This window comes from Passer montanus, unplaced genomic scaffold (genome assembly GCF_014805655.1).
Source record: "Passer montanus isolate IOZ18808 unplaced genomic scaffold, ASM1480565v1 scaffold12, whole genome shotgun sequence".
NCBI classification, from domain to species: domain Eukaryota; kingdom Metazoa; phylum Chordata; class Aves; order Passeriformes; family Passeridae; genus Passer; species Passer montanus.
The window spans coordinates 14,728,305-14,744,127 of NW_024358722.1; the positions used below are offsets into that span (position 1 = coordinate 14,728,305).

At 35.9% G+C, this 15,823-nt stretch overlaps 1 protein-coding gene across 1 annotated transcript in view; it reads left to right on the forward strand.

Annotated features, from left to right (window-relative positions):
• The window catches only part of SPATA17 (spermatogenesis associated 17), an 86,537-nt gene that overhangs the window by 55,989 nt on the left and 14,725 nt on the right, over positions 1 to 15,823 (forward strand). Inside the window, exons 8-9 of the mRNA XM_039697996.1 lie at positions 1,008 to 1,159; positions 9,541 to 9,679. Of these exons, the coding sequence (XP_039553930.1) occupies positions 1,008 to 1,159; positions 9,541 to 9,679 (291 nt within the window). The remainder of the gene's footprint in view (positions 1 to 1,007; positions 1,160 to 9,540; positions 9,680 to 15,823) is intronic.

A 15,823-nucleotide genomic window follows, 5' to 3' on the forward strand; every position in this document is an offset into this window, starting at 1 on the left:
CCCACAGTCTTCACTCAGTGCTTGCAGTAACTCCAGCTGTGACTTGTTAGTGATAACCTATTTAAAGAAGGATATCTTTAAGAATAAAGGCTGTGATTAGGATTCTTTGTCTGTTCATAGTTTCAGAAGGTTTCGCTAGTTCATTGCAAGATCAACAACTATGAAAATAAAAATTAATTTTAATACTCCTAAGCTCGGCCTTGCCATTAAACTGCCAGGAGTGGCACAGGCACTAATTATATTCCAGGTAAGTTATTAAGGGTTAATACTTGAAGTGAGATATACAGGATATGTTACTTCAGCAGCTCAGGAGAGGATTTCCTGCTGCTATTTATCCATGTTGTTAAATGGTAGATACTGATACAACCAGTTATTAAGCAAAATACTCTGGAAAAAAAAGGCATATATGTGTAATTTTTAAGAATTACAAAGTTAATATGAAATTAGACCTTTCAGAAATGGACTGTATGCCAATAGTACTGAAGTAATGCATTTAAATTCTATTAGAAGAATTGTATCTTAAGCCTTGCATTAGGTTCCCTTCCAGGTTCCCTTCCAGGTTCCCTTGCAGTTGGGTTTATAGCTACATTGAAAAGAGCGTGTTCTTTAAAGTTTGTTCTCTGCCAAGTAAAATACTTAAGTTTTCTGCTTAAGCAGAATTTAGTTATAGTTAAGGCTTGTTTTTTATTTCACCAATATTCTTTTCTTAGTAAAAAGTTTTCTTAGTCAGTTCTAACAATATATTTTTTTAAAATGTTAACTAGTTATTAGTAATTAAATAAATTTGGAATGCACTCTCTTTGAAGCTTTAGAGTATGTTATCAACCTTTGTTATTTGTAAGTCTCTATCAAAATGAACAGCTTTAATTATTTTTGGGGGAAGAGTCTTGCTACACTACCCAAACATTTTGTGTCCTGTTTCATCAGTGATGTGCCATGAATAAAAGAGGGGAAAGAAAAGAACTGTAACCCCAAACAGAGCACTTGTATTATCCTACACCTTTCAGGGGCCGTTCCGCAATCCCGCTGAAGTGTTGCGGCAGCGCTACAAGCCTGTGGAACCAACCCTGCGAGTGAGAGAATCAATGTATTCACCACCAGCCAAGGCCAGAGAGTCAACACTAGGGAAGGAATGGAGAAATCCCATCCATGACAATGAGTGAGTTCTTGGCTCTTCTTATATTGTTGTTAGAATGTTTTCTTTATTCCATTGCTTTCAGAAACCTTTCATGCCTGACAAAATGAAATGTCAAACCTGACAGCTTACTAGAAAACATTTTATGTATATACTTCTAAATTCTGTGTCCTCAGATTATAAACTACTCAGGGCAGAGACCCTATCTTGTAACTCGGTGACATGTGCCATCCGTATCTATGAGTGTCTAAAAGAACTTGTAATAGTAATAATATGTGATGCAACAGATGGCTTTAATGGGGACTAAGAAAACAAATGCAAATTCCATCTTGCCAAATGCACCTTGCCAAGGAATAAAAATACCCTTTCAGTCTTCATATTGTGGGAGCTTACTGGTTATGGGAGGAAAAAAATGGTGTTGTGTGCCAGTGAGACTTGTTGTCTCTCCCAGAAGAGTATCACAGCTCACTTGGAAGGAGAGGGAGCATATGTTGCACGTTAGAACATTATACAAAAACTAGAATAATCTTTGAAGCAGTTTGATTTCCTAAGCCATGGCAGCTGTAATAGTGTCAGACAGGCCAGTTCTTTTACATAAAATCTCAAATACAGGCATAATCCATCACAAAAGTGTAAGGCTTCTGTCCCAAATGATTAAAGACTGTTGCCAAAATATTTCCTTTTTTTTGTTTGTTTGTTTTGTTTTTTGGTTTTTTGGGGGGTTTTTTTGTTTTGTTTTGTGTTTTTTAGCACAATGACTGTTAAACACTGTTTTATCCAATCATAACAAAAGCCTACTAAGTCACTTTCTCTGGCTTTGTATTTAACTAGAAAAAGAATTATGTTTTGCCAACCTTTTCCTTGAATTTACTGCTCTTGGCAATCCTTTGGCCCTTCAATACCAGAATTCAGGACAGAAGAGAATCACTCTTCCTCATGAACAGCCTGTGATCACTGGCACATGATGTTTTGCTATCTTTGATCTGTTTTAGTGCTTTTTTATCAGCTCCATGTTGCTATGTGTCAGCTTCAGGACTGGGACTTAAGAGTGCCAGAACCAATTGTGTTTACATGGTTTAGCTTCTATGTTTTTATTGTTGGACCATTTCCCCCAATTTAATATTAATAGTATCTTTGAATGAAAATTGTATTCAGAAGCAGTTTTGAAATGAAAAAAAAAATTTACTTAGACTACTTTTTCACTTTTGGACAACATTTTTGGTGGGGGGTTTTTTGTTTGGTTGTTTTTTTGTGGGTTTGTTTGTTTGTTTGTTTAGTGAGAGATAACACTTTTTATTCCTTTCATACCAAAATCATAAGTGACTTCAATTACAAGTACAAATATACTCCCCTTTTCTATTTCTCTCTGTATTCTTTCATGCACTGTTGTAAGGAGAAGGAAACAGCTTAATTTTCATAACTCAGCATAAATTTCTGCTTTTTTAATTTTCCTTTTTATATAAAATTTGTGCTGGTGAAATTTAAAAGAACCCCTATCACTAGGTAGTAATTAATACTCTACCTCTCATTTAAAGTGTTTTTTTCACTGAATTAGTTGTTACTGATGCCTTCCAACTGAGGATAGATGATGTTCTTTATTTATAGGCATGACTACATTGCCCAGTCTTTATTTGATGAAGTTTACCCCAGATATTACTGTGTCAACACTTTCAGAAGGTCAAATCTTGCAATAAATGTTTCACTGACTCTTCAGTGAGGGAATTGTGAAGATTTGGTCTTGTACAGTTTAAATTTGAAGCCTCCAACTTTGGTAGATATTATTTCATGTGGGTCTTTATTTACCTTATGGGTAAGGAAGCATTTAATACCATTCTTAATGCACAGAAGCAATGTCCCAACAATCAATGATTCTCAGCTTCATGCACACTAAATGCAGAGTGTATTACACATTTTCAGGCCATGAACATTCCATTTGTGCTTCTTATTCAACCAGCCATGCAAGGGTCACATCTGTAACCTTGAAAAGGTGATAACAGAGCTGCAGGTCATCACCAGGACTAATGCTCACTGGTAATGCTGCAGCTGCTGCATGGGATGTTGGTCTGCAGAGAGGAGCCAGCAAAGGATTACTCAGATTCTACAGTGTTTTTTTTCTCAGCAGTGTCTATTGTGAATTGACAAATTTCCATTTCTTGCTATGTAATTGTGTACTTTGGGAATTTATTTCTTCCTGGTGGTGCTTCCTATGCTGATTATTATTTTGTTTTAGAAAATAAAGAGAGAATGAGCAGCAGAACGATGTGGCATTTATTGAGAAATCTTTTGTTTGCATGAATGACATTTGCATTGATATGTGTATTTCCAGAGTACGTATTGTGTGGGGTCACACAATAAGATTGTTGCCATGTACCTGAAATTTTCAGCAACATTCAGAATTCTCACACACCTCTTTTTATCAGTGGTTGTTTACAGGATGATAGGATGAGTGTTGCAAGCTCTGAGAATGTTCTTGTGTTTGATAAAATGCACAAAAAATTTGGAAAAGGTGTGAGAGAGTTTGAGGCAGGCAGAAGCAATGAAACCAAAAGAGAATATATTGTGCTCACTTAAAGCAACTGCTAGAATTTCCTCTTCTGTAATGGAAAAGCAACTGGGTAGTCCAGCCTAATAAGAATGATTCCTCTTCTCACGTAATTGAAGCTGTTACTACCTTATTGTGCTATTTTTCATACAAATGAAGTGATTTCCCCCTCCACTTGGATAAGAATGACAATTGCATTCCTTTGGGATAGCCATTTAATATAGCGTCTAGTTGGAGACAACTGCTGGATCCAGCAGATTTAGAAGAAGCATAAAAAGTTCTTTCCTTAGTTGTGTGCAGGCACATGCTGGCCTAATTTTCCAGAGAACAAAAATATAAATTATTTTCATTAACTTTGATGAAATCTGTCTCATATAATATGTCTCACACTTCGAAGTATAGTATTAAACATCTTTATGAAGTCAACAAACATCAGAGCAAGATGCAGTGTGGTGATAGCAATAGTGTAAGGCTTAGGTTTCCTAATTTATTGTAGGCTTCTGGCATGACATAAGAAACATTATCTCAGCTGCTGGCTGTGTCTGTGCTCAGTGCTGTGCTGAAGATGCACAGCCTGGTCCTGGTCACACTGGTTCACTCATGTGCAGCAATGTTTCCACATCTTGCCTCTCCTGTGCTGTGTGAATACAGCTGCACCCAGCTCCTCATGGATTTATTTCCAGCAAGAACATGTTTTTCTTTAGAGCAGCTGAGGTGCTGCTGTGCTGGGCAGGACAGAGACACTTGCAGAGGAGTTAGTGACCTAAACAAGCTCTGTACTTGGAGAGCACTGATGTTATGAGCTGCCGGGTATTAATTATAAGAAAAGTTCATATGCAAATCACTTTAGAGTTTTTAAAAAATCTTTTAATTTCTAGAGTTATAAAATCTTGTACTGTATTTCTGACTTAGCTGCAGTGAAAATGGCTACTACATTTTTTGTCATGCAAACACAATACATATAAAAACTTGTTTCAAATTATACTTAGTTTGTCATATGCTTTGCAACTTCAGCAATTTGCATATTTTCCGGACTGTTATTCTATTATGATAAACAGGGATTATCATATATTTTCAGATAGTGTTTTCTTAACAACTCAACTTCTGTTTGTAACTCTTCCATTTATTTTAATTACTAGCACAGTGTGCAACATTTATTAATCAGCAGAGTCTTTTTAAGTTAAAATACTAAATTAGCTAACCCCATTAACACAGAATACTCCAAACAAGCAGTAATAGGAGAGGTAGTTACTGTGCAAATCGTATTATACATGTGGGTGCTCTAGGGCACAGTTAAGCATGATTACACTCTTTTGATCCAGTATTCCTCTGCTTCTTCCAGCTAATTTCCACTGGAAATTTACAAAGTAGCGCCTTAATTTTTCCATCTTAATTTTTCTAATGAAGTTCTGGTACTTTATAACACTGGGGATGCAGATAATAAGTCTGTGTATAATTAAGAAGTTCCAGAATTTGCTGCAGAAGAGATCTCTTTTACTTCCTACAGGAACTAGGCTGTGCTTTTATTTGCCACATTACATTATCACAGACAGAGAATTTTTAGATTTACTGATGCTACAATCAAAGTGATTGATACTTTTTCAATAAATGTGTATTTAGTATATTACCAGAAACAATATTTGTACTAATGCACCCAAGTAGGCTTATCAGGGCAAAATAGTGCACTAAAGATAATGTCACTAGATATGCTAAATAAAATATTCCATCTTTATTCTTGTATCTAACACTTTGATTTTAATATACATGCATTATAAGCTAAATAATGTCAGCCCTGCTCCAGTTGTTTTGCTATGGAAAACCATTATGCTTGTTTCTTTGTTCCCCAAGTGAAAATATTGGATTTGATGAAAAAATTACTTCAGGTATAATACCAATTTGAAAGCTTAAAATTAATGTAATGTTTTATTAAAGAAAGAGAATAAGGTAAAATATTCACAGGTTCCTGATAGAGAAGCATGGTTTGTTTGGAGCTAATTGTTCATGGCATTCTTCAAAGCGAGATGAATTTGAATTAAATCAAGACAACAAAGGATTGAATTGCCATTGTATAAAAACACTTTAGTTAAAAATTTAACAATATCATAGAGTTAATATTTTGATGGCATTTTTCCTACTAAATTACAAAAATGTACAGTGCATACAAATGTAAAAGTTTGAAAAGCCATGTAACAGTACTCTCTTTTATATTTCTAACTGTGCCCTGGCAGTCCAGCATGTGTGGCAGTCCAGCAGTAGATCTGGCAGTTCTTTCTCAGAAGCCTGGGTATGTTTTGAAGCTTTTCTGGGATCAGGATTACCTGCTTGCTCTGCTACACTGCTGGGATTTTACCTCTTGGCCAGATTCAGAGAACACACTGAGGAAACACTCCGGTTTTTTTGTCCATTTACATTTTAATAAAAAGTCACTACCTCTGTCCTGTGTCCTATTGGTAGGTTCCATATAGCATTGGGACACCGTTGCCCAGCAGTCAGTGATGGACCTGGGAAATTCTCATTCCTGCTTGTGCTGCTGTGTTCCTCTCACACTGCCATAGACACTGCAAACCAGTTTCTGCTGCTGTTTTTGTCATTTCTGTCAACCCAGTTCGAAAACTTTCAGCATGTAAAAGGCCTTTTCATCTCCTACCAAAGTAGTGAGAGAGATTGCAATAAAAGAGACAGACTAAAGGGAAGAAATGGTACGTGAGGAATGTAGGAACAAAAATCATGGAGGGGGAGTGTAAATGTGTGAGGGGAAAAAGGTTTAAAAAGATGAAATTTATAGTAGAAGGAAGGTCCAGGACAGGATGAGAGATAAAACCATTTTTATTTTTGTTAGCAACAAATATCTGTAGTGTCTTTGAAATTTAAATACCTCTAGCAGCTGTCAGGTCCTGGTTTGGCTACTAAGTGAAGCCTTCTAAGTCTTTTTAGGCTAATTGCGTTGGGGTCCTGGCAGCAGTGCAGCTGGCCTTCATCACCAGTGACACAGCCAGCCTTGGTCTTCATCCTTCCCAGTTTATGTATGAGTAATACTGCCAGTTGTAGTTTCCCATTTTTGTTTCCAACCTTTTCCTCATTTTGATTGTATTCTTTGGCATATTTCTCATTCAGGCTGATATTAAATAATTTTTCATTTTTCAATATATTTATTTAGGGGAAGTTCACCTTCCATTAACTCATCTTTTGGGAAGTCTCAGCTTATACTAAATTTTTCTTACAGCCCAATAAAACATCAATACAGAATTTAATTCTTCTTTGATTGGTACTTCTGTCTCTGTCATGTTTATTGAAAACATTTAAAAATTTCTGAATTTACAAATACTCACAAGGAAAAGCTGAAAACTAGATGTAGGAATAATGAGTGAATGTTTTGAAATCGAAACTATTGAAATCTAAACTTGTACAGTTGATAATTGTATCCTATCATTGTCTGAATTTAATGCTCTTCTTCCATCACTCTCTTCTGTCACTTTCAGAGCACATACTGTCATTAATTTTGGGAGAAGCTGTGTCAGGTGTATACAAAGAGGTACAGAACATAATAACATTACTGAAGTATTTGCAATGCTATTACTTCTTCTTATTATTTGTTGGGGGGATATAATGACTTTGGTATTACTTCCATTAATTTGGTTACCCTACTTAACAAGAAAATTGTTGCAATTCTTTTAATTACTTATTCATATAACGTAAATTCTCACTTACTTTAAGCAGGCACTGAATTTACAAGCATGTGATCCTTTCTTGTTGCTAGAGAATCATCACTTTAAGGATCTGCCCCGACTCTGAGAGCAGAACTGTAAACAGAAGAAAAAGCTTTTACTTGATACTATTATCCCCTATTATACTTTTTTTTTCTTTAATTTAAAAGAAAATACTGCTAGTTATGTCTCAAAGTGTTAATTTTGGGGTGTTTTTTTTAATGATCGTAGAACCTACATTACTGTGAGAATTTGTTTGCCAAAAAGGCAAAGATTAACTGATCCACAGTAAAATCAAAACCACTATGTAGAATTATTTTTTTTAGTAAAACAATAATAATTTACTTCTACTTTCCTCCAGATTTTTAATTATTTTGTCTGTAATGCATTTTAAAGACATGGTATTCATATTAAACTATTAATGCTCTGGCTCAACTAAATTCTGTGCATATATGGATGGGTAAATCCCAAAACTGCAAGCCTTGTCTTCTCAGCTATCCAATCCCCTGAGAAAGCCAATTTTCTTTCATGTCTGAACAAAAGAAAAATGTACTATTAAAATGCAATTCAGAAGTGATAAAAACTGCAAGTGGAGCAGCCGGCTCACAGCACCTTCAATGCATTCTCTGGGACACTGGGGCCACATTAATTTTTGTGTGTGTGTGATGTCCATCCCATGTGCAAATTAGCATTACAAGTACCCTAATCTGTCTTGTGTGAGGGTGTCCTTTCCCATGGGTATGCACATGCTACCATGGCTTTTTATTATTTAAAAGTCTGCTAACTCAGGGTTTTTCCTTCACTAACTTTATGTGGCATTTGTTTGTGGCACGTGATAGAAGAAGTTGATACACTGGAAAGATTCTAAAACCATTTCTTTTTATGAGGTGGAAAGAAAGAAAAATAATTTAAAGAAACACTCAAACAGTTGTTGATAAATCAGATAATCAAAACAAATAGTTTTCTGCATCTGTATCAGCTGAGAGTCAGAGTATTTTAATTCTCATTTTTATAAAACTTTGTTTGCCTAACTCTTATGGGGACTCTGGATTCTGAAAAGTTTTCAGCTAAGGAAGTGTTCTAATTAACTATGCTTCTTGTCATAGGATTTAAAAGTGATGTTGTTGACTTCTGAAGCATGTCTTTCTAATTTTACCAAGTAATATATTTTCCCGCACTTCTAGAATTAAGAACACATGTGGATTTTTTTCAGAATACCAGCAATGATAAACTTAATTCCCAGTGTTTTTTACTTCATAGTAAAATGTACTTGTTTGCTTTCATGACTCTCCTGGAAATTGAAATAGATGGAACTAAGTGTTTTTGTAGGGTGTCTTGCAGATCTTCTATAAACAAGATATTTTTCACTTTCCTTTATACAGTTTGTTGTGGAACCTACCCAAAAAACCTGTGGTTGTCCCTGACAGTTAGGGACATCCATCTGAAAACTCCTTCCAGCAGGTAGCTGGATCTTCACTGCTTGCTGGCACTATCAGCAAGTCTATCATCTTTACCACTGAAAATGAAAGAGCCTGGCTCAAAAAGATTGCTAATTAGGACATAATTATAACTTAAGAGTGAAGTACACAGCCTGTGAATTCCAAAGAAACAACTTCTCTGTTTTGTGGTTTACAAATATGTGCAAGTTTCTGTTCTGTTAAATGAAAATATGGTATATTTAGCTTTGTCAGAGCCAAAGCAAAGGATGCCTGTCTCCAGAGGTGATGTCTGCCTTCGTGCATGGGGAGTGCCTACCACAGGCAGCTGGCACAGGCTGCACTCTCTGCCAGCGCCTGAGCTATCAGCAGGCACCTCCCAGCAAAGGGACCACTGATCGTCCTGCACATCCCATCAGTTGTCAGTGCAGATACACACAAAGTAATAATCTACTAATGCAAGTAAACCAAGTTAGATCCTTGTGCACAAAGTCTTCATTTTATTCTGTTGAAACTCACTGTCTCTTTGCTCCAGATTTAATCTGAAAAAAAGCTGCAGGAGAAATTGCAGTAATCCTCTCCCAGTACTGGGAGGGAACATTAAGAAGGTAGTGAAAAATATCAGGAACATATGTCCACATCATCTCCTGCAGCACTGATTTACATCAATCCTGTGGCATCTAGAGAAGAGCATAACTGATTCTAAAATATTTTGAATTTCAGATTTCTGCCATTTTCTTCATATCATAAAAATTATGAGAAGTATGAGCCATCACTTTTTAAGTCAGGCAAATATGGCCAAGAAGCTTATGGAACTAAACATTTCAGAGAAGTATATCCTAAGAAGTGGATAGCAGACAAGGTAAGACACTGCAAAATCAAGAATTTATTTACTTTTTTAGATTGCTGTTTTATTAGAACTGAGTGAATTTCAGTATGATCCAGAGATCATGCAATCCAACAGGATTCTTTCTAGCATGTTATAAATCAAGTAGTTAGAGCTGTGATAAGATGTGACATTTTCTTGACTCTCTGGTAAATTCAATTTGAGGAAATTCAACACCTGTTGGTCCTACAAGATCAGGATTTAGGACCCTGATTAAGTTATATGCATTTTCCTAAGTTTCATTCTATTTGAATTGCCATTTCTGATTTAAGAGAGGTTGTACATTTACGCATTAGGATAAACTTCAGGAAATTATAGGAAAACCTGATTAAAACAACACAATATTTTAGTGCTTACATTCTTTGGAAAAACCTTAAAACTAGTGAATAGCTGTTTTTTTATTTTAAGAAGACTTTGTTAAATTGCTTGATTTGTCAGGAGCATCTCATATATGTCTAGTTTTGTAGTGCTGTAAGAGGTAATTTTTCTAAGAACATGAGTTTGCGTAGTGTTTGCATTACTGCTATTTGTATTAGGTATCTTAATCACTTTAAAATTTCTGAGTACAAAAAGGATAATGGACTTTGGCTCTCTGTTGCACTCTCTACCTATACAGTTAGGGGACTGGAGGATCTTTTGTAGGAGGAGAGGCTGAGACAGCTGGAACACTTCAGTCTGGAAAAGAGAAGGCACAGGGGATATCTTATTGAAGTGCATAAACACCTGATAAGAATGAAGGAAGAACAGGACCCCAAACTTCTCTCAGACTCCATAGTGTCCACTGACAAGAGTCAATGAACACAAGTGAAGTGCATGAAATTCCATCTGAACACAAGAAAACACTGTTTTTTTTTAATTATTGATTTATTTTTTTTTTCTGTGAGGGTGACAGAGCACTGGCAAAAACTGCCCAAAGTGGTTGTATAATCTTTATCTTTGGATATATTGCTCTAGGCAACCTGCTCTAGCTGAGTAGGGGGGCTGTAGAGGGTGATCTAAAGAGGTCTCTTCCTATCTTAATGATTGTTGAGATTTGTTTGGAGGGGCTCCCCAGGGAGTCCCCGGAGAGCCCCCTAAGCTGTGTGTTCACTGGTAGCAGCAGGCAGGCAAGGAGACTCCACACGGCTTCTGAGGGTGCTGATTAGATGAGGGTTTATTGAGGATCCCACCCCCAGGGAGATGGATGGTTTCTGAGGGAGAAGGGGGGGAAGGGGGAGGGAGGGGGAGACAGGGAGAGCCTAGGGAGAAAGGGGCCAAGAAGCGGTCTGAGCTTCCTTGCACAATTTAACAGGGAGATTGAAAGTGGGCATGGAATAAGTCTTGTGCCAATGGGATTACAGATACATGGGACTTCAGGGCAGGACCACAGGCTCGGAACAAGCTGTACATTTTGGAGGGGAGAGACAGAGCATACCATTTAACTAAAATGTAACACCACAAACAATTATGGAATTTTGTACGATATAATAAATTATTTCCTTGAGAGCAGTTTAACCCTTGCAAATATTCAGCAAGTTCCGAGGAATCTTAGTTTGAGAAGGAACATTTTTAAAAGATTTTTCATCAAAACTTTAAAGTTTATAAATGAGCTCCGAGCAAAGTTTTGGTATTTCGACATGCATTAACTGTATCTCCTTGCAAGTAAAACATCAAAAATCAAACAAACATATTTCTGAATTTCAAAGACAAAGAGTGGAAGATATAACTGGTTGAAGTCCGACAGCATAAGTATGATATATAAAAAGGACCTAAATATCTTATTTCTGGTACTTGTCTTGTCCTGGTAAGACTTTGTTTTCCAGTTCTTAGCAGTTCTTGCTCAGGCTCAGATGATGATATCAAAAACCTAAAGATATTTATACTGTATATAATATCACAGATATATAAACTATGGGTTTAGCTAAAAAAACTCACTTGTGATCTTGGATAGATACCAGCATAAATCTATGGTGGTGAATAGCTGTATACATTAACCCAACATGACACAGAACCTTCCAACATCAATATGAAGCTTCCATTAGGAGCCCCTTACCCCGGCAGAGAAATAAGAGGAGAAAAGGGCTATTTATGACATACCTACTGCTTTAATGGGTCATTATTATCAGGAAAAAATCCAAAAAGAGTGACAAAACATCAAGCTCCTCATGCAGTTTAATGGAAAAAGGCCTATAGACAGTTGTGAGGTCATACTTTCCTAACTGTTAAATTTGATAGAACTCTGTGTCACTTTCTTATTTCTAAACTCTATGAAAACTTTGAATATATCAATGCGATGAACAAAATCATCTGTTCTAATGAATCACAAGACTGATGAGCATGTAAAAAAGTACTAGAAAACTAAAAGGATTTTTGCTTAATAGCTTGTCTGCTGAATATAACCCTCTTTTGAGTTTACTACAAGGTTATATCTCTGTGGATGCAACCTCTATTACAACTTGAGTAACTGATAACACTGCCATGATCTCTGTCCAGTTTCTGGCAATCTTATGCTAAACAAGTTTCCTGTGTTGTTGCTGGTAAGGCTGTGTAAGTTCTTTCAAGAACTCAAGTCAGTGGTCAGTTGATCAGTGACCTGTCTGAGCTGCTGAGGTATTATTTAATGTGAGTTGATATTAGATGGCTTTTTTTAATATTAAATACAAAAAGTTTCTTTGTGTGTGTGTGTGTGCACGAGCATGTCTTAGTTGTATTTTCTGGAGGTTTTCATGTGTTTATTACTATGCAATTTAAATCAAGTCACAACAAGATTAGTATGTAAATTATATAATTACTTTAGAAGCATAATGAGCAACAATGAAAAATATTACCTTGTTACATTTCTTCTGGAAAATGAAAGGATGCTAGCATAGACTTCCTCTAAACATAATAATTACCATATCTATGTGAGGAAAAGTTAGTAGCTCTTTTTTCATCTAGTTATCATCTGAAAATTTTTATCTCACTCCATTTACATTTCAAAGAATTTTGAGTTAAGGGAAAAAGTGTTCTGTTCTAATTCTTCATTGTAAATAAACAAGGAATGGAAATACTATACTTTTAGTGAAACTGAATCTAGTTAGTTTACTCAGTAAATCAGTATAAAGCATAAAACTGCTTACATATTTTAAGTTACACCATCTATCTAAATACATTGGAATGCCTTTGATAAAATTAATGTATGAAGTTTCAATAAAAAAAATTGCTACTCACTAGGAATTTAATCTACAATGATAGATTCCAGTGTAGATGGACAGCCAAGGGATCAAATACACTAACTATAGTCTTTTAGCTGTCAAAACACTCACATATGTTCATATTTGCTGAGGCAGAAATAATGGCTTACAGTCTTTAATCAGCATTGGAATTAGTTTGCATATGCATTTTAGAAAACTGACTTCAATGACAGCATTTAATGTTTTCTTATTTGTAAAATTCAGGAACTGATAGTTTAAGATGTTCCATTCTGATAGATTCTTCCCTCTGATGCCTTATTATAGGTGAATTACAGTACAACTGAATCACAGTTTCATTATTTGCACAGGCATTTTGGCCCGAAACAGGATTTTATTATCTACAAAGCATAAAAATACCCAGGACTGCAAAGAATTAATTTAGAGAACCTAAGCATATTGCACAGAACATAAAGTTGACCTTTACCGTCTACAGCTTTTGGAATGGAGTGGGATGTGGAACACATCGTAGATTTAATGTGGCACAACACTGTCTGCAGAAACTTGGGTGGGACTGTGACTGCCTGCCCATTGCACCCGATGATTGAATCTGCTGTCACCAGCATCCTGATAATAATGAACATTCAGCTTAATGACCGTGATTATGATTATCATAATTGATGTGCAAGTGCAGTGTGTGGGGATCATTACAGCTGAACTGTACAGCAGAGAAACATGCCTTAGTTATAGATAATTTTACTTTTATGCATCGATTGGGATAAAATACACCTTTCAAGTTCAACAGGCCAGCTTGATATAATTTTAGTAAGATTTCTACATGAATTGATGTTTATGAGCTTCCTGCAAAACATTGATTGTAGATGTTTGTTTTGAATTGTTTCATTCCGTTAATAATGGGAAATAATTAAATAATTAGATGTTGCCTAGAGGAAATCACTTATAGAATATTGCCAGCATTAATGAAATATCAACTTCAAATAATTCTGATTATCATGGCCTTGCCTGGGCTAGGAAACAAAGCTCTTGTAATTCACCACCCACACAATTCTACTTCTGGTGGAGCAATGGAAGCAGGGGTGTAGTCAACACTGGCATTTTAACACTGTACCGTGTAGCCATTAGAGCAAGCAATAGTTGCTCCATTTATAAATTGTATCAACTTCCATTTTGTCACCAGAGGCAGAGAATTACAGGCTCAGATTCAGCCAGGGTAGATAAAGGCACAATCAACAGCTTCAGTTAATTTTGTTGAACAGTGATTGCCTTCAACTGTGATTTCATGAAGTTGCAGAAGTATTTAATTAAATCATGACACATATAACAGATAAAAATAAGTATGAGTATATATTCCAAGCCAGAATTTATATAAAGAATGTTACAACATAAGTATAAAGAAAAGTATAGTTTCATTGCTTTACAGTAGGCATAAATTTGGCTCTTCATCCAAGAACTGACAGATTTTCAATCTGGGTTAACAGAGAAAACAGAAAAATTCTTGTAGTGAGAGAAAGAGATTTTGTTTGTCTGAAAATTAGTTTTATCTCTTGTAAGACATAAATGCCAACATATAAAACAGTCATGTCTCGTGGATGATGTCATTATATGATAGAATTTTTGATACACTATTTCTGCTTTCCCATCCCTGTCTATACTGAAATTTACTTGAATTTCACCTTAACTCCATTTTTCTAACCTTGAAGTGATTTGACTTGAGATCATAGGTATGATCTGTGTGAAGTTTTAAATTCTTTCTTGCTCAGACTGTGACTTAATTTTTATCAAAGGAATTTGCTTGTTTTCATTTTAATTAGAAAAAAAAAGATTATCCAAGAACATTTTCTAGTATGGTGTGATACTGGCTAATGAATGTGCATCTGAACTATCAGCTTGATTAACTTTTAAATCTTTAAAAGCCATATTTACCAGGGTGTTTTGTAACAGAAGTTACTAATGTACATGAGAAGTGCTAGGACATTTTTGGAATATCAGATTCCTAGCTCCCCAACCAACCTCAATGTGTTTTTCTAGGCAATACAGATCTCACACAATGTGGCAGCTGGAAGGGAATTATTAGATGGGCTGTAAGAGTTTGCTTGTTCCAATGCTGGTTTCCTCATGAGCGATGGCAGGGATAATAAGGGTTGTTGCCAAAGTGGGATGCCCTGCAGTGACCCCTAGCCCATGACATGGCTCCTGTATGGTTATTACTGCTGGCATAACTTGATGTATCTATTCAGATGCTCCAAGTGGACCCTTAGTTTGAGTTAGCAACTATCTGCTTCCAACAAGACACTGTTTTATCTCACTTTTTTTTTTTGGTATCCTGAATTCTGAACCAAAATAAATCAATTAAACACAAGGATCTGGTCCTATAACAATATATACTATACTGTTCATGAAAAGTCTGTCTGTTCTATCCTGTAACATATATTTTCTGCTCTCAGAAGAATCACTTGGAGTCAGAATGCTTCTATAAATAGTGATTACCTTCCTCCACATAGGCTGATTCTCTCAACAGCATTACTCTTTAGAGCTGTGAGCTCCGTGGAGCTCAGGTATTTGGCTCCCTGATTAGATAGTACAGAAAAAGAGCAGTGTTGCCCAATTTAATATCACAGAAGAACTTAATAAGCAGGTGGTCTCTGAAACTGGGTAACAAAAAGTATCTTAAAGTAACTTTTGCAACTTCTAGTTCTGATCTCTTATCTTTTTTCTTTTTTCTTTTTTGGTAAATGTCATAATGTACTGTTGAGAAGGAAATGTATTGAGGAAAGCAGGAGTGTGCCATGTCCAAAAATGGGAACACCAGAAATTACCTCTCATTCACAGGACTAGAATGAAGTCTCTCTTATTATAAGATGCACCCATTTCATTTTCCAGGAAAGCAAATGACAATTTCTACTTCTGACAGTTTTCATAATGATCTTTCCAGGTTCCTTGTGATTGTGAC